This window comes from Amphiura filiformis, chromosome 17 (genome assembly GCF_039555335.1).
Source record: "Amphiura filiformis chromosome 17, Afil_fr2py, whole genome shotgun sequence".
NCBI lineage: Eukaryota > Metazoa > Echinodermata > Ophiuroidea > Amphilepidida > Amphiuridae > Amphiura > Amphiura filiformis.
Window position 1 is genome coordinate 225444 of NC_092644.1, and position 18897 is coordinate 244340.

The following is an 18897-nucleotide window of genomic DNA, read 5'->3' on the forward strand; positions in this document are numbered from 1 at the left end:
AATGTACACTTTCAGTACATATCATTAGATTTATAAAGTTAACTTCGAGGACTGTTAAATATCAAAAATTTAAAAAATATCAAATTTTAATAATTTGTCATCAAAATTTTTATAAAATCGCGAATTTCAAAAAATCAAAATGATTTGATATCAGAAGGACATTCCTCGTATTCATAATGCAATTCGATATGTCTGGTGTTACTCTCAGCTCCCACAAAAAATAGGTGAAAACGTCGCTAAACGTTAATATCCCATTCCTTAAGAGGTTAAGCTCCGTAAATATCACCCGGGTAAATCACTTTTCAACGGTGTTCACCCTAAAGTTGACACTATAATGCGTAGATCCAAAGATACGGTGAGGCTGGAGTTATGAAAGTAAAACAGAGATATTTCTACAGTCCATGATTTGATACAGTTTAGTGGACGTGCCTGAGCAGATGTTATGGAGTCTGATTATAGGAGTGTAAACGAGCGGAATGACTGATTTCCCAATTTCCCCGAATGACCAAAAGTATGCCCTGTCCCCCCCCCTTTGCGCACGCCACTGCACATGCACGCACACCAACCCCACCCACAACCCCTCGCACACCACATCCATATACACAATCCTAAATTAATCAACAAACCACTTTCAAATATACCACACATATAATACACACCCTACACACCCCACCCTATATAGATAGGCCTACGTATTTTTAAATATTTAAAATTACTCAGCATAGGGCCTACTGTAACAGTTGTATCCGTATTTAACATTTTGTGTTAAACTCGCCACTAAGAAACTCTACAAATATGCAGTATGCCAGTATTATGCAAAACGAACCTGCCAAAATCGTGTAATTAATAATTAAAACTAAATATCTGAAATTGCATCTATTTTAGATAGTACCAGAGGCACTATTTTCTTTAATAACTACCCAGAGTAACTACCTGTACATACGATTTTCGACCAGTGACCCACAAACGCGCCGGGCAAAGAGCTAGCGTGTGTACAGCATTTTATCAAGGTCATGCCATTCATTAACATTGACCGGCGTGATAACAAGGGTCTTCATACTGTGCTAGCTGCGGAGCTTTAGTTTGCCTGCTAACCAGTGTGGTTCAAATTTTCAGTGAGAGTGGTATAAAATCAAACCTCCAAAATGCCGCAGTATAAGCTGAGTTACTTTCCGGTGAGGGGCCGAGCTGAGTTAACCCGGCTTCTGTTTGCACAGGCTGGGGTAGAGTATGAAGATCATCGAATTCCGCCTAGCACATGGCCTACTCTAAAACCAAGTAAGTGTTAAAATCAGGAATTATATACTTTATATGTTACATGCTTACATTTATACAGAAGTTCAATACAGTGCAAAAATTATCCCCAGTTGGAGGCAATACGCTGGGGTGGAATGTGTTTTATAGTATCTTGGGGGGGTTGCAAACAAAAAAATGCCCCCGGGAATGGCCCGCAATTTGTGTTGTTGCACCCAAAAAGTGAACAAAGTGTCAAATGTTCGACATAACTTATATCAATCAATCAATCAATCAATCAATCAATCAATCAATCAATCAATGAGTCGGCTAATTTATCCCTGGGAAAATGTAAAGTCATTTTTGTGCTGACCGATTACCATGGTAACACGGTTAAGTGATCCGAACTAAATTGGCTTCGCTTGGTTTCAATCCCTCAATGAAATTCTTTTCTTTTTTTGTGTGTACATTGGTTTGCCAACGTGACGTTAAGGTTACCTGATATTGTGTATGTGCCATGCTTGCATGCTTACCAAAGGTATCCATAAATAAAGAAAACAAATAAATACATTTTTTTCACCTTCGAGTTTCCTGTTATAAATGTTTGATTTTGAACGAAACCCGAAGAGACTATAATTATAATAGTCCTATAGTCGTATCACAGAATAAATCTGAATCGAGCGAATGGATTCTAGAAATTATACCAGGAATTATACATACACCCAGATCCCGAGGGTCTTTCTCTATACCTTCTTTTTGCTGTTTTTACAACCCATCAATATGCCAATTTTCACAAAAAGCACCCCTAAAATTTGTTGGGTGCTTTGCTTTTAAAGGCAGTTTTGCCCAAATGCGTAATTGGTCTCCACTGAAAAACGACCCATCTATACTGTACCAATAAACCACAAAACCATGGCACATCCCCTGGGGCGTAGCCAGCTTTCTTGGTCGGGGTGGGAGGGGGAGTGGATACAAATTTCGGGTTAAAAATATCCCGTTTTCATCATTTTATCGGTGGGATACATACGTCAGCTGTTTTAGAGAGACTATACATGTAAAGTCTTCAAGTTTCCAAAAAAGGACTTGGGATTTTACACTATTTAGGCCCATGATCGGGATGAATTTTGGTGGAAAACGTCCCTTTTCTTTTCCTTTGCCTTCCCGATTTTCTCTTTCATTATTTATAAGAGGGGCATTTTTCCCTTTTCCTGCCAACACCACCCCGCCCCGCGCGCTACGCTGCTGCTAGAGTATGCCATAGTCGAATTTTGATTAAAAAATATGTGATTATTAATCATGATGAACGCATTCCGTTGAACTCAAAATTATACTGATGTCTATTAGAAATAAAGTGTTCAATAGTAAAATGGTCATAAAGAGTTTATATAATTAGATGATTAGTGACAATAAAAGTTATATTGAATGTAACATATCTTGCATAATTATAATTGCTCACTTAATATTGAGCAATTCTGATTTTAGAATCTACCAGTTTATTGATCGCGAAAGCCCGAGTAAAAAATCCGACTACTAGTATGTACTTTGACTTTTAAGCAGAACTTTACACCGGCACTTTGGTCTCTAAAACACACTGTCAATCATACTTGTTTATCAATCCAATTTAACCGCAAGTACCAAGCATGGTATGGTAGTAAGACGCGCTAAATATACGTCCATACACACCACTGAGAGTTTAACTTTCGCGCCAGATCAAACGTGCCGCAAATTCCATAGATTGCTGTGTACGATGTAGTTAATGGTAATTGCACGTGCCCGGAGGATTTAAACCATAGCGAGATCTGCATCTGGGCGACCATTCACATGCCAGATCCATTTAAAGATGCATTACATCATGGCCAATTTTAGTTAGGCCAGAAATTGGCCTAACTCTCCACAGAGTTAAAAAAATTTAACCGCAAGTCAAAGTAAGTAGTCCACTTGGGAAGCTAACAAACAGAGGGAGTAGGGTGACTGAAAATATTAGATGTGAAAATCTATCAATTGCACACAAATTAATACAAATCAGCGTTTTATGCTTAAATGTAATAGCCAGAGTATGCAAAATGGGCAAGTGGACTACGGAGAAGTCTACGCTGCTACCCATCCCCGTACATCTTCAACCAGGACCCCCCCCCCATGGTCGTACAAGTTATGTATTGCGGCACGACAAATTAAACCATAATATAAAAGCACCGGAAAATAAACGTCTATGAATAAACATGATAAATGAAGGTACTGTACATAGGCATTATGACTTTTTGATGACTTTGGCGATTTATTGTGTTTCTAATAATAAAGCTAATAACGGGCAGTCATTAAACATGTCCCGTCCTGAAATATCATTAAAACGGACTATTTCGTGCTTAATACATATGCTGACTTTATCTTTTAATATGGTGTATAACACCTTTCCTTCTACAGCCATGCCTACCGAAACCCTACCAGTCCTCGAAGTCGATGGAAAGAAGGTAGCACAAAGCCAAGCCATTGCTCGATATGTAGCGCGAGAGTTTAGTAAGTAATGGAATTGTAACATTTCTAACTATCTCTTTTAACATGTTTAAAGGGAAGAGCGAAGAGCACTTTTCAGAAATCTTCTGTTAAAATAATAATAATAATAATAATAATAATAATAATTAACTAACTGTCCCTGAATAGACCTAATTGACAAGTTGGTACAGTATTTTGTATTCATTAGCATAATACAAAATCTCACAACTCGTTACCAACCACATGTCACAAACGGAACCATTATTTGACTTTTAAGTCATTTTGTAGTAACATTTTAAACAGATGTTAAGAAATTAAATATTGTTTAAGCCTTCCAAACCCATCTAAAATTATGCACTTCTGACCACCATGTCCATTTTAGATATAAAAAATGTAGACATTTATAGAGCGCTTTATGCCGTAAACAGCCTCTAAGCGCTTTACATTTATTCCGCCGTCATTAGAATATGTCGGAACCACGTTTGCAGCCTACAAGTGGCGCAGGGTCCATCAGTACAACGACTGTGACTACCCCCAACAGCTTCCCATTGTACCTGGGTGGGGTGAGGCAAGCGAGGCAAAGCGCCTTGCCCAAGGGCGCAACACGGTGGTGGGACGGGGAATCGAACCCACGCACGTCGAGCAAGCTACCCATCATGGTTTCCATGCACACACAGTATATTGCTCAATGTAGTAAAGATAACCTTTGAGTTGGAGCAAATTTCTCAAAATTGGTAGTGATTAAGGGCTGGGGTATGAACGTTTGGACAGTATTTATTGTGGGACATTAGAGCACATCATAAATATCGAATTGCATTCTGAATACGAAGAATGTCATTCTGATATCAAATAATTTTGATTTTTGAAATTCGCAATTTAATACACATTTTATGGCAAATCATTAAAATTGATATTTTTGATATTTAACAGTACTTGAAGTAAACTTTATAAATCTGATGATTTATACTTAAAGTGTATGTAGGTGGGATGAATAGCCGACGATCAATTGAAAATTTTGACCTTTCGTATTGAAGATATGGATTTTTCCCAAAACACCCAAAAAATTAGGTCTTTTTGGGAAAAAATCCATATCTTCAATATGAAAGGTCAACATTTTCAATTGACCGTCGGCTTTTCCTCCCTGCTACATACATTTTAAGAATATGTCATTAGATTTATATAATTTACTTCGAGGACTGTTATATATCAAAATTTGAAAAATATCAAATTTTTATAATTTGTCATAAAATTTGTATTATATTGTGATTTTCACAAAATGAAAATTATTTGATATCAGAAAGACATGCTTCGTATTCAGAATGCAATTCGATAGGTCTGAGGTGCTCTCATGTCCAACAAAAATTACTGTTGAAACGCAATAAACGCTCATTTTAGATCCCTTAATGTTACCAAACTTATGTCATGATGAAATATAATCATTTTTGAAGATAAAATGTACTGACATTAAAAGACTGAACAATGTTTAAGACTTCCGCTATTCATTTGAAATAATGCACATATTGTTAACAGCTCCTCTATGCAAATATTTTCCACCATAATGGCAGCCATCTATGATCATACTTGAGGTTCCACCAAATAAACCATGGGTTTTGAGGTATTATACTTTTTGTTGTATGTCAATAAAATCGCTTAAATTTTCAGGATGATCTTATTACATGTTGTTATAATGTTCCAGATAACGCTAGTTAATAAATACATTAAGAAAAAGCACCTTAAAATTGCACTTTCTGTTAGCATTCCTTTTTGGACTTAAACTTTTTAACATGTTCTAGTAGCCCTATATAAAACCGTGACACCCGAAAGGCCATATCTCTGGAATGAAACGTCGATAACTATTTATCCCTCCAATTATCCCCTGCTGATACCCTATTATATAGCTATCAATATGGTGTGAAAAGTGTGCCAACAGATTCCATAATACCATTATTACATAACAATTTTCTATCTTTTGACTGTGGTTTATCATTGGGGTTGTGCGTCTGGGAGTGATAAAAACCAAAGGGGTTAATTACCAACTAATAATCGATGATGAAAGTCAAACCAAAATGTTATGTTTACCCATACAGACTTGGCTGGTGACAATAACCTAGAAATGGCTCAATGTGAACAAGTAATGGAAACCTTCATTGATATGGGAAATGATATACGCCCTATATGGCAGGAAAAGGATGAGGCGAAAAAGGTAAGCTTATTTGTCAGATTGACAGGAATTTAACAGACATCTTTTAAGGGGCAAACTTTGACGAAAATGGTACAAAAGTACAAAAAGGGCTAAAAATGTTACATATTGGGGCGGCCAGCATCCCACAGGAGGGCGGGGGGGAGCAATTATACTTCTCACAGGGGCGTGTACGTGGGGCAGCTGCCCCCTTTGCCACCCCGTATTTAGCATTTTTACATGTAGTTTCTTCATCATGATGATGTGCTTGTTTATGTTTGTTGTTGTCGTTTTTGGTAACTTTACATAATCAATGATAGCCATTTTCCAATAAAGATAAATAAAGATTATATTCGTACATGATCAACGAAAAGTTCCTTGCAGCCAACCGGGGCAGCCAACGGAGGAGATTTCTAATATAAGATGTGATGAACCAAGAAAAGTCGTAATCATGGTAATTGAGATATCGGTTTTCATATATGTATCCATAATTTTTACAGACATACCTGATGCCAATATTAAAACAGCCACACTCGCTCAAGTGCGTGGGTACACTCCACCACCACACCCTATCACCCACCACCACCTTGAATACATGTACATATATTTTATTAGCAAAATACAATGCAGTGGTGCCACAAATGTGCTCACAGAGGTCAATTCAAAGGACATAACGTGCTTTTGTAGTTTTAATAATTAATTCTCTTCACGCGGGTGTCGACTGCAGACGACATGTTTAAAAAAATTTCAAAATTCAAAATTGCAGAAATGTTAATTTTCATGACCATATTTGGAATCAGCATGAAAATTGCATTAAAATGAGTACAAACAAGCCTAGTATTGGTTCAGTAGTTCTTAAGATAGCTCTTGATATTTTGAGAAAATATTTCAAAACTTTTTCCGTTGAAGCGCATGGCTAGCACGCAGAGCATTAATAATGTTAATATTTTCTCACATTGTGTGTCCACAGGCGGAATTGAAGAAATCCGTATTTGAGGAAAAGATTAAAACGAAACTGAAATTTGTCGGAAAGTTTCTTGCAGACAACGGAGGAGAATTCTTTGTTGGAAAGAAGGTAACTAGTGACATTTTTAGCTAGACAAGTAGTATAACTTTAAGTTAACACTGCTACATATTTATTTTTATAGTTATTGTTTTCATTTGTGATGTTTTTTTTCTTGCATTCATCTCCTCTTTGTCCAGATAACAATGGCAGACATAGCACTCATCGCGACCTTCGAATTACTCAGTTCATGGGTATGTGATGAGCCGTTCAAAGATTTTCCTACACTCGCTGCACACAAGGACAAAGTTAGCAAGGAACCCAAGATTGCAGCCTGGATAGCCAAGAGACCAGAAACTAAAATGTAGTGAATTTCCATTATTTCCAAAGTCACAAGTCATAATGTTCAAAATGTACGCTTTTTTATCAAAATTTTTCATCCATGCTTCTTATCATGTCAGTTGCTGTACAAGAAGCATGCCACACTGTGCATGCAAGCATAACAGTGACTTGAAAAGCGCGCGCAAAGTCGGACATCCATGTCAAAAAATCAATTTCTAAATATGGTATGTGACACCTTTCTGAGGCTACCATCGAGTCCGACTAAATTAAATGTTGCTTTGTTCAAGAGTTACCACCTGTTATACGGATTGTAGAAGATTACTCATCAATAAATATAGTTCTATTGAGAAAGTCAGACCTTCCACCATTCAGCAGAAACTCTAGTCTTTCTTATCATGTAAATTGTTTCCTTCGACAACGAGTGAAGCACACTTAGAAAAACTAGTTAAAAACTCGATGCAGCGATCTGAAGTGAATTTTGGTGATACATCATGGTAGTATTATTTGTACACATCAGCATACGAGGTCACTACACGGAACCACTCAAAATATCAAATTTTAATAATTTGTCATAAAATTTGTATTATATCGTGAATTTCAAAAAATGAAAACTATTTGATATTAGAAAGACATTCTTCGTATTCAGAATGCAATTCGATATGTCTGATGTGCTCTCATGTCCCACAAAAAATACTGTCGAAACGCTCAAAACGCTCATTCCAGATCCCTTAACACTGCGTATGACTCTTTTGCTAAGTGAGCGATTTTACGGGCTTATTAATTGAATGGTGTGCAAGGTTTGATGGTTTATACAATAGAGACCGTTTTGCGTGTATACAGATACAGCATTTTGACCCGGGAGGGCACTGCAATATGAGTTTGATACATATGTAAAAGCTGACACTTTCCCAGTGTGGGCCACTCGGTGAGAGAAAAATTTAAACATGAATATGGGGTGTATTGGTTAGAGAGAAACATGAGAAGCGGACTTTTGGATAAAAATTTGGTGGGTATATTAACATGCTTTTTTTACAGGAGATCTTACGGTTGTGCAGAAGCCGGAATTATTGGTTCTAAATGGCTTTTAAATAAAAGTTGCTGTTCAACTTGAAAAATAAGGTCAATTTGGTGATAGATCGAATGAAAAAAAGGGGTCTTTGCTGACAGCTGTGAGTGAAAAGAGGGTCTTAGGATAGGATAGGATAGGAAGGATAGGATAGGAAGCTTTATTTCACCACGGAGGCCCAAATCAACAAAGTTGTTCTTCCTTGGGGCCGTGGACATAACATAACATACAAAATATTAATAAACAAAGTACAAATAAAATTTACATCATCATAAAATTGATAGATTTAAACAACAGTTAAAAATATACACTTTTAGCATTATTTTTGAAAATATGTAAGGTCATGGATTTTTGAATAGTTTCATCTAAATTGTTCCAGATGATTCCACCTCTATATGATAAACTACGTTTCTTATAATCTGTCCTCGGTTGAGGGATCTTAACATTAAATTTACTCTGGCGAAAGTTGTAATGATTCTCTGGAATTGAAAATATGTGAGTTAAGTACGGAGGTGACAAGTTATTCAAAATCTTATATGTTAAAACAGAACAGTTGTACTGCTGCCTATTAGAAACTGGTTTCCAACCAAGTTGATCAAGAACGATATTACTAGATGTGTCCCATTTAGCATTACAAATTATACGTGCAGCCCTGTTTTGGATAATTTGTAGACGTTTTGCTACAGAAATACTACAATTTCCCCAAACAATGTTACAATATTCTAGATGAGGCAGAACAATTGAATTATAAACCATCTTCAAAATATCTTCAATGAGGAAATTAGATCTACATTTTTTTAGCATGAACATTCCTTTGAGAGCTTTTTTACGCACAGTATAAATTTGTTGGTTCCAAGACAAAGTATCATCAATAATAACACCAAGGTGTTTGCTCTCTTGCACCCTCTTAATATTAACACCATTTATATGAACATGGACATCTGCATTATTAATATCTTCTTTTACTGAGTGTAACCTTTGTCTTGAGCCTATTAACATGAATTCTGTTTTGTCAGTGTTTATAGACTAAGTTTATTACTTTGAAGCCATTTGTTGATGGTGTTAAGATCATTATTTATACTGCTAAAGATATCATTAATTTCATTAGAAGAATAATATATTACAGTATCATCAGCATACATACTTACTTTACAATGTGTTACATAATTAGGAAGATCATTGATATAAATTAGAAAGGCAAGAGGGCCATCAATTGATCCTTGTGGCATGCCACATACTATTTCACATTGATCAGAGAGTACACCATCTACAGAAGTACATTGGGTGCGACCAGTAAGATAGCTTTCAAACCATTTAATACAATAATTACTTAAGCCATATATTTTCAGTTTTTTAAGAAAAATTTCATGATTTACTGTATCAAATGCTTTTTTAAAATCTAACATACAAAGTCCTACCATATTACCTTTGTCAATTTCATCATACCAGTCTTCAGTTATGTTAACAAGAGCAGAACAGGTTGAATGAGATGGTCTGAACCCAGACTGGTTGATATTAATTAATCCATTTGTATTTAAATAGTTGTACAGTTGGTCAAACACTGCCCTTTCAGCTATTTTTGAAATTACAACAAGTATGGAAATGGGCCTATAGTTACTGGGATCACTAGGGTCACCAGCCTTAAAAACAGGAATGACTTTAGCTCTTTTCCAGCATGTTGGAAATTTACTTGTTGTGAAGGAGTGATTGATTAAATGAGTTATAATTGGTGTAATGATAGGTGCTGCCAATTTGAGCAGCTTTGAAGGAATATTGTCTAAACCAGTTGCTTTGTTATCAGATAATTTACAAAGTTGATTAAAAACATAGTCATAAGTAACAGGAATAAAATCAAAAGTAGGTCCTTCCATATTTGGGCTGTTTTCATGGTTATAGTTACAAAAATCATTATCACTAATATTATCTGCAAGTTGAGGACCAATTTTAGAAAAGAAATTATTTAGTTCATAAGCCTTTTCTTTTGGCTCTGTAAGCGAACCTTTTTCAGTCTTAATAAAAGAAATTTTTGTACCTTTACTTTTTGAAGGAATGACATGTTTCAAATGTTCCCAAGTCTTTTTGATATTATTTTTGTGTTCATTAAGACCTTGATTTAGGAATTTTCTCTTGTTTTCTTTGATCATTTTGTTAGTTTCATTCCTAGCCTTGCGGTAGGTTTCCCAACAAGTGTGATTATTTCCTGATTTGATTGCAGTAACTTTAAGTTTATCTCGTTTGCGCATTGAATTTAAAACATCATCATTTAACCAAGGGGCAGTTTTCTTTCGTGTTCTACGCCTCTTATAAGGTGCATGTCTGTCAATTATACGAAGAAGTATTTTCTCAAATAACTCGGCACCTTTGTCAACATCACTGCTATTTAAAACAACCTTCCAATCAGTATTTGCTAAATCATTCAAAAATATCTGTTCATTGAATTTTTTATAATTACGAGACTTTTTAAACTTGTGATTTTGCTTCTGTGCATGGTTATCATCTTTGCTATCAGTATTACTAGATTTAGTCTTACCCCAAATTGATGCATAAGTGAGTGAGTGGTCACTAATTCCAGTATGAATAACACCTGATTTGCTTATCTTGTTAATATCAGAACAATATATTACATCAAGTAAAGTTTTACTATTTTTAGTTATTCTTGTTGGTTCAGATATAACTTGTTTAAGGTTGAAATTATCACAAATTTCTTTAAGTTTAATTGTATAGCAGTGGGGTGTGGTTGTCAAGAGATCACAATTAAGATCACCCATAAGAATATAATCCTTTCCTTCAGATTCAATGACCTGTAAAAGATTTTGAAAATGAACAAATAAATCAATAGAGGAACCAGGTACTCTATACCATAATACCATAATGATTGGTTTCCTCTTCAATGGCATTATTTCTATTGTTAAGAGCTCAAGTTTATCTGAATTTAGGTCATCTCTAATTTTATGGTTACATGTTTGATTTACATAAAGGCTACACCTCCACGTCTATTGACATTTATGAATTTTCTATCCTTTCTGTACAGGAAGTAATTATCAATATTTACATTGTTATCACTTATAACATCAGACAGAAATGTTTCAGTAAGTCCCAATACATCAATGGGATTATCGTTTAAAATGTTGTTAAGCTCATCAAAATTGTCAACTAAACTACAGATATTTAGTTGAGCAATAATTGTACCATTTGAATGCAAAACACTATAAGGATTATTAATCTCATGATTTACCACATTTGTACATGTATCATCTGGTATTTGATTTGTCAATAAAATTAACATGACTACTTTTATCGTCATTTAATGAAGTTAAATTTACAGCACCATCATGATTATTCTCTACATTATAATTTCCGAAATGAGCATTATTTCTTACAATTTTAGTTTCATTGACACTATCTTCATCATCAAAGTCATTAACATTGTTTGCACCATTGACTTGAACATCTTGAGAATAATTTTCATTAACAATTTTCATAACAGAAGTACATGTACCAACTAAAACATTGACATTATTTACACTATTTACATTATCATTCATAATTTCTTCATCATTACATGTATCATTAGTATCATTTACACTTTTTGCATCTATCGCATCAGTTTCATGTGGATGAACAAATTCATTATTGGTAACAGAGTCTAAGTCTTTGGGAAGTGAGGGCTCCAACAAGGAAAAACAGTTGTAATAGCCTTACGTAGGTTGATTACAAGTCTACCTAAGCCCTTGTAATTTAGATGCAGGTCATCCCAATATAGTTCCTGTAAAATATCTCCTGTCTGTGTCACAAAAGATGTGGCATTGTCTACAAATGAGACATTGGGGTTGTTCATTGAGTTCCTGGCAAACATACTGTTGAGATCATAGGCAACGCGATTTGGCTTATTATTATGCAAGGGGCATAGTCTTGGCAGAACACCTGAGATGAGTACATGAGCTGTGGGGAATTTCACCATAGTCACGTTGATCAGTTCTGTTGCATCTTTGTGGCATTCATCAGGGGTTTGTCGCGTAGTGTTATTTGTCCAAGCTTGGAGAATGACAATTGCAGGTGAAGTTTCTTTGCAGTCTGCAACTAGCTTCTCTACATCCTTTATAAGGGCACCGCCTTTGTGATAAACTTTTTGTGTTCTTACCTCTGTAGAAACGCTGTTCAACAATTCTTGCACATATAGAATTGCTGAAGATTACAATGTCAGCTTTGGAGTCTTCTTTGGTTGGGGGCTTATTAAGTTGCTGATCCATTTGTGGCTTAGGAGTACTAGTGGGTTTGGGGGGATTGCGACGAGGTTTACGTGTAGATGTCTGTTGTTTAGGTGGTGTCATCAGAGACATGTTAGGTGCACTTGGGACTGCTGGTGCTGGTTCCAAATTTGTCAGTTCATCCGTAAGAAGATTGAATGGATTCGGGGACGTTGATATGGCAGAATCAGGCTGGGGGGCAGACACATGTTTTGGAGGTGATGATGTAGCAACTGGTATTTCAAAGTTCAAACATGTTTCTTGCTTGATCAGGCTGGAGAGCTTAGCTTCAAGGACACAATTGCGATCACTCAGTTCTCGATATGCTGATGTAAGGTGGGCAAAGTTACTGCGTACCTCTTGGAATTGGGCCAGCTGTATCTTGTAGTCTTCAACTTTTGATGTCAAAGATGATATGACATCCTTCAGCTTAGGGGTGTCATCTAGTTGAACAGGAGTTTGTGTTGCTCTATCACAAACTGAGGGGCTAATTTGGCAGCCAGCATGTTGAACTATACTAGGTTGATAGTAGGGGGATGTAGACTGGTGGTGTGGTGCAATTGGTGTTGATGTGCATGTAGGTGCTGGTTGATCTTCAAAAGAAACAGAAAGTTCATGGTCATCATCATGACCATGAACTTGAATAGCCCTAGCCAACAAACACAAAACGTTTTACAGAAAACGTTTAAATGTCAGGTTACATGTTGGTATAAAATGTTTTCAGTAAACATTTTGAAAACGTAATACAACATTCTTACATATTGTTGACAAAACATTTAGCAAAATTGTTTTGCAACAAATATTTTGCAATAACATTTTGACAACATTTATAACCCGTCATTTAAATAAAACGTTTTGACCAAAACGCCTTTACATCATGGTAAAGTTTTAAAAACATTGTTTGTGTGTTTGCTGCGTATGCTATGCGTCGATCACTTCACGCTGTGCTGGCTGCGGAGTGACTTCAATTTGGCTGCCTTGTACATAGTGTGTTAATATAGCATATAGTGAGAGTGGTATAAATCAAATCTCAAAAATGCCGAATTACAAGCTGATTTACTTTCCTGGGAGGGGCCGAGCTGAGTTTACACGGCTTCTGTTTGCACAGGCTGGGGTACAGTATGAAGATCATCGTATTGAAGGTGCCAACTGGCCTACTCTAAAACCAAGTAAGTGTTAAGATTAAGGACTACATAGGCCTACCATGATCAGTATTGTACCAGTACCGTAAGCCTTCGTGTCACATACTGCAGTTACTGTCCGTTTTCCTATACACAATACACAGTGCTCTTACCATTGACGCGTAACCTCTACAAGTAGCGTATGTTAGAAGTATGGGTAATTGCCTAGTTAACGTCGCTGTGTGAAAAATAACCGGCCAATATTAAAAGTACTCTTCTAAAATTCTAGAAAATATAGTTTTGTAACATGTCCTAAATTTTTAGCTAATTTAGATGTTTGGAAATATTCGCACTTTGGTGTTTTAGTAGGCATGTCACAGTGGCTGCACAATACTTCTGCCACACTGTACATGCAAGCATAACAGTAAATTGAAAAGCGCGCGCATGAAAGTTGTTCAATTTTGGCAAACATGCATGCCGAAAAATTAATTTCCTCATATGTGCTATTTATCACAATTGTTTGAATTTTTGATATATGGTGTGTGAAACCTTTCTGTGACTACCATCGGGTTTTTTTTAAATAAATGTTGCTTCGTTTAAGAGCTACTACCTGTTTTATGGATTGTTGAAGATCCCTCATAAATCAATAAATATAGGCCTTTTGAAAAATCAAGATCTACCACCATTTAGCTGAAATACTAATCTTTCTAAACATGTAAATTATTTCCGTCGACAACGAATGGCACACTTGAGGAAAACGATTTGAAACAAAACATTTTTTAAGTGAGTTTAAAGGGAGTAATATTCCAAACCACAATAGCTCTAAGCCATTGTGTGTGTCCAAGGCCACACCATTTTTGTATACGCGGTATAAATAGAGTGGCTGTTCCTTTTACCGTTTCTCTTCCCATGTTAATCCAGATAACAAAATGTTAATTTAAAGTCTCATTGCAAATGAATTTTTATTTTTACTTTTCGGATTTGGCTTTGAGCAATGGTGACACATACACATACCATATTTACAGAAAAAACAAAAATATTATTCCAGACACCGTCAAAATGTCAAAGTTTGTATTTTTTGTATTATATTAAAGTAATTAACTGCAGATTCTTTACTCAACATCATAACAGGTTCATACTTGACAAATTCATGATGAATGAAAAGACTTTCATTAAATATCGAGAAAAAAAAACAACTCATGGCTAATTTACATAATAATAGCATGAATACATAATTAGCTGTAATAAGCTAATTTGCATAATTGATTACTTTTTGTGTATTTTTTGTTATCAATTGAAAGAGCTTTGTATACATATGTTTGTGAAAAAAACTGCACCCAGATATCATGTACGGTTTTCTTTTGGCATCAATTTTGCATATTAATTAGCTGAACTTAGTCATTTTTTCAACTTTTATTTGTCTGCAGATTGGCCGGAATTGCTAAAATAGTATATTTGGTTAATTTATTATAATTATTCAATGATAGATTTTTTAATTTTGTTTTCTTTGACGAAGTTAAAAAAGATAGGCAATTAACCTGTGATACTTAAATTAACGTTGCTTTTTCAAGTAAGTGTCCAAATAAACCTTCAAAATCTCGAAATGTGCCAATTTTGTCATTATAGCAATTTGTGGCAGATTTGCATTCCATTTATGAGCATCTTAAAATTGACACTACGTCACAATGCATTGACCGATTTCAATTCGGTTTTTTGATTTTTGATGCTTTAATAAAGGCCATTCATGCAGAAACATTAAATAACGTGTTTCTGCTGCCCTTATTTTTGAGGTGATATTAAAACTTTTAGTGTATGTTATAGGTAATAGTACATTGCTTAGTTAACGTCGCTGTGTGAAAAATAACCGGCCAATATTAAAAGTACTCTTCTGAAATTCTAGAAAATATAGTTTTGTAACATGTCCTAAATTTTTAGCTAATTTAGGTGTTTGGAAATATTCGCACTTTGGTGTTTTAGGAAGGATATGTAAACGACAGATAACATCAAAATATGAAGAAATTATTTCCAAACCGTGTTACGGCCCACAGCCATTATGTTTCTCATTTTCAAGAATGTGGTTAACAATATGCACAGTATTGTCTCATTTCGTGAACAAATGCCACACAGTAATTGTTACCTTGCGTTTGCTTTATAATCGTTCACCCAACTGAAACTATAATACCAGCTCATTGCTCAAAACAGACACATGTGTGTGTGGATTTAACCAGAGAAGATCTGATGTAACATAGTTGAGCTGTTTTCAATGAGTGTTATCTTGGTTTCAAATTAATAGCTTTTAATGGGGTTTAAGTCCTGCAAAGGTCGTGGTGAATTATACTGTAGACATGACTGTATCATGTGCTACCCAATGTGTGCGCGGTGAGTAGTCAGTAGTGGTGGGAGGGCTGGGGTGAGCGGGGATGTGTAGGTGGTTGAGACCCCTATATGTGTTTGATAGTCAACATGATGCACACATGATACAACATCCCGGGTCAACCTCGCATTCCAACTAGATACATAAATTACACTGGGACCGTTTCATATTACTATGGAATGATAATATGAGCTACAAATCGCCCCAAACCCGAGCACTGATAAAAAATGTGTTGTCTTTCTTTATCATGGCCTATTTATAAGACATCTTTCCTTCTACAGCTATGCCTACTGGAACCTTACCAGTCCTGGAAATCGATGGGAATTAAGAGGGTAGCACAAAGCCAAGCCATTGCTCGATATGTAGCGCGAGAGTTTCGTAAGTACTGGAATTGTAGTAACAATTCTAACTATCTCTGTTAAAGGGAAGAGCGAAGAGCACTTTTCAGAAATCCTCTGTTAAAATAATAATAATAATATTGACTAACTGTCCATGAATTAGGCCTAATTGACAAGTTGGTCCAGTATTTAGTATTCATTAGCATAATACAAAATCTCAAAACGTTACAAATGCCACAAACGGAACCATTTGACTTTTAAGTCATTTTGTTTTTAAAAAATTTTAAAAAAAAAATTAATTTAAAAATTAAAATACATGGCGTCATTCTTAGTCATTTAGAGGACTTCTCCTGGCAGCATTCCGTTCCTTTTCAAGTGGTGACCCAAAAATAATAATCGACGAAACATTCAAACCAAAATATTATGTTTACCCATACAGATTTGGCTGGTGACAATAACCTAGAAATGGCTCAATGTGAACAAGTAATGGAAACCTTCATTGATATGGGAAATGATATACGCCCTATATGGCAGGAAAAGGATGAAGCGAAAAAGGTAAGCTTATTTGTCAAATTGACAGGTATGTATTTAAGCTTATTTAATCCTGATTGTTTGTTTGGTTTTTGTTGTTGTCGATGGTGGTTTTTTTTCCAGTTTTATGTTTTGTTTTGTTTTAGTAATTTTATATCGATTATAGCCATTGTTCACATACTATTTATCATTGCTTATCAGTGGCAGGCGTAGATTTCTTTTGACATTGGGGGTGTGTTTGAGGGGGTGGGGTGAATACATTTCTTGAAGTATAGTGAATCCAGCACCCTTTGGCGAATGAATAAGTTTATGGTAAAAATGCGCGGGAAGCGAGAGAAACTTTTGCCATATCGAAGCTAAAGTGATGAATTATGGTGCAAAAGTAGAATAAATTCTTCCGAATCGCAAAAAAATCTGCACTTTTTCGGCAAAAATGGTCAAATATGAGGTTAATTTGGTCAAAAACCGACATACAGGCGTCAACATTGGGGATGGGGGTCTGGGGATGATTATATGGACCATCCCCCTGGAAAAATATTGTGGGGATTTATCCCCCCATCCCCCGAGATCTACGCCTATGTTGTTTATTACGGCAGCTGTTTTGGTTGTTTTTGGTTGACAATAGCGGTTATAATCAATCATCAATCAATCAAATTTCATGATCAATCATTACTTAAATAAGATGTGAAGATGACAAGGTAACTTGTAAAGGATATATCGGTTCTCAAAGATATCCACAATTTATACAGATATAAGTAATGCCAACACCCCACCTCCAATACATAATTACACCCTACACACAAAAAAAAAAAACACATTACGTGCTTTTGTAGTGAAATGTTATTTTCTCACATTGTGTGTCCACAGGCAGAATTGAAGAAAATCTATATTTGAGGAAAAGAATTCTTTGTTGGGAAGAAGGTAACCAGTAATTTCTGCGATTTTTACAGAATAACATTAGTTAAAGCCATATTATAACATTTGCTTTTTCAATTTTTTACATAATTATAATGTACTTTATTAAACATACACTGCAAAAATCAAGACTCTACGTGCTTTAGTTTAGTCACAATTTAAGATTTTGAATAAAACGCAGGAGCCGTCGTTTTATTATTACGATGGAAATATTAGTTGAACGCGTACTCGATGTTCATAACACAGTACGTACATGTACATTGCGACACAAAAATGATCGTGTCGTAGCACTACCGAATGGAGTGAGACACGATATCGGCGCTGGTAGTAAATTTCAATTTTCTTTGCTTTACCTCAGTTGTTCAGCTCAGGGGACATATCTGACAGTAAAAAGCTAACATTTTGTGGAAAAGAAAATACTAATCTATTTTTTATGGACATGTTATAATATGGCTTTAATTGTTATCTAGAATTTAAAGTTAACACTATTACATATATATATTTTTTTGCTTTTTTTATTGTCATTGTTTTCACTTTTTTTTTCTTGCATTCATCTCCTCCTTGTCCAGATAACAATGGCAGACATTTCACTCATCGCAAACTTCGAAACTCTCTGTTCATGGTTATGTGATGAGCCATACAAAGAATTTCCTACACTCTCCGCACACAAGGAAAAAGTCTGCAAGGAACCTAAGATTGCAGTCTGGATAGCAAAGAGACCCGAAACTAAAATGTAGTGAAATAAATGAAGGGGTTTATTTTCATTTTTTATTGCATATGTGGCCAGTTGTTTTTCATATTTTCTTTTACCCTGTCAGCTAAGATATGTTCTCGGAATACATACAAAATAACCTTACCATGCTTGTGCTAAAAAAGCTACGAGTGCGGTCGTCTGAGACAAACCTCTTTTTTGACATTATTCGAAGCGCTTGCTCGAATTGGTAATACATGAAGACATTATACATCAAATTTTACGCACAGCCCAATGATTAACGAATACGTTTCATAGCGAGTGTGTAGAATTCACAACAATAAATCAAACAAGTTTTCAAAGTATA

At 35.5% G+C, this 18897-nt stretch overlaps 2 protein-coding genes across 2 annotated transcripts; both read left to right on the forward strand.

The window, feature by feature from the left end:
• The first annotated feature begins 1008 nt into the window (after positions 1-1008).
• Positions 1009-7465, forward strand: LOC140136757 (hematopoietic prostaglandin D synthase-like). Its single transcript, XM_072158341.1, has 5 exons — positions 1009-1278; positions 3655-3747; positions 5811-5926; positions 6873-6977; positions 7106-7465. Exons 1-5 carry the CDS (start codon positions 1146-1148, stop codon positions 7271-7273), a joined length of 615 nt encoding a protein of 204 aa, XP_072014442.1. The 5' UTR covers positions 1009-1145; the 3' UTR covers positions 7274-7465.
• A 6131-nt stretch (positions 7466-13596) lies between these two features.
• LOC140138285 (S-crystallin SL11-like) lies at positions 13597-18576 on the forward strand. The gene is made up of 3 exons (XM_072160198.1): positions 13597-13729; positions 16833-16948; positions 18409-18576. The coding sequence occupies exons 1-3, from the start codon at positions 13597-13599 to the stop codon at positions 18574-18576; spliced, it is 417 nt and encodes a 138-aa protein (XP_072016299.1).
• Positions 18577-18897: the final 321 nt, after the last annotated feature.

What these genes read in the sequence shown, in the direction of transcription:
- LOC140138285 (XM_072160198.1), top strand. Translation starts at nt 13,597, where the DNA reads ATGCCGAATTACAAGCTGATTTACTTTCCTGGGAGGGGCCGAGCTGAG. An exon ending in CTGGCCTACTCTAAAACCAA is followed by an intron (nt 13,730 to 16,832) that starts GTAAGTGTTAAG and finishes TTACCCATACAG; the next exon opens with ATTTGGCTGGTGACAATAAC. An exon ending in AAAAGGATGAAGCGAAAAAG is followed by an intron (nt 16,949 to 18,408) that starts GTAAGCTTATTT and finishes CTCCTTGTCCAG; the next exon opens with ATAACAATGGCAGACATTTC.
- LOC140136757 (XM_072158341.1), top strand. Translation starts at nt 1,146, where the DNA reads ATGCCGCAGTATAAGCTGAGTTACTTTCCGGTGAGGGGCCGAGCTGAG. An exon ending in ATGGCCTACTCTAAAACCAA is followed by an intron (nt 1,279 to 3,654) that starts GTAAGTGTTAAA and finishes TTCCTTCTACAG; the next exon opens with CCATGCCTACCGAAACCCTA. An exon ending in AAAAGGATGAGGCGAAAAAG is followed by an intron (nt 5,927 to 6,872) that starts GTAAGCTTATTT and finishes GTGTGTCCACAG; the next exon opens with GCGGAATTGAAGAAATCCGT.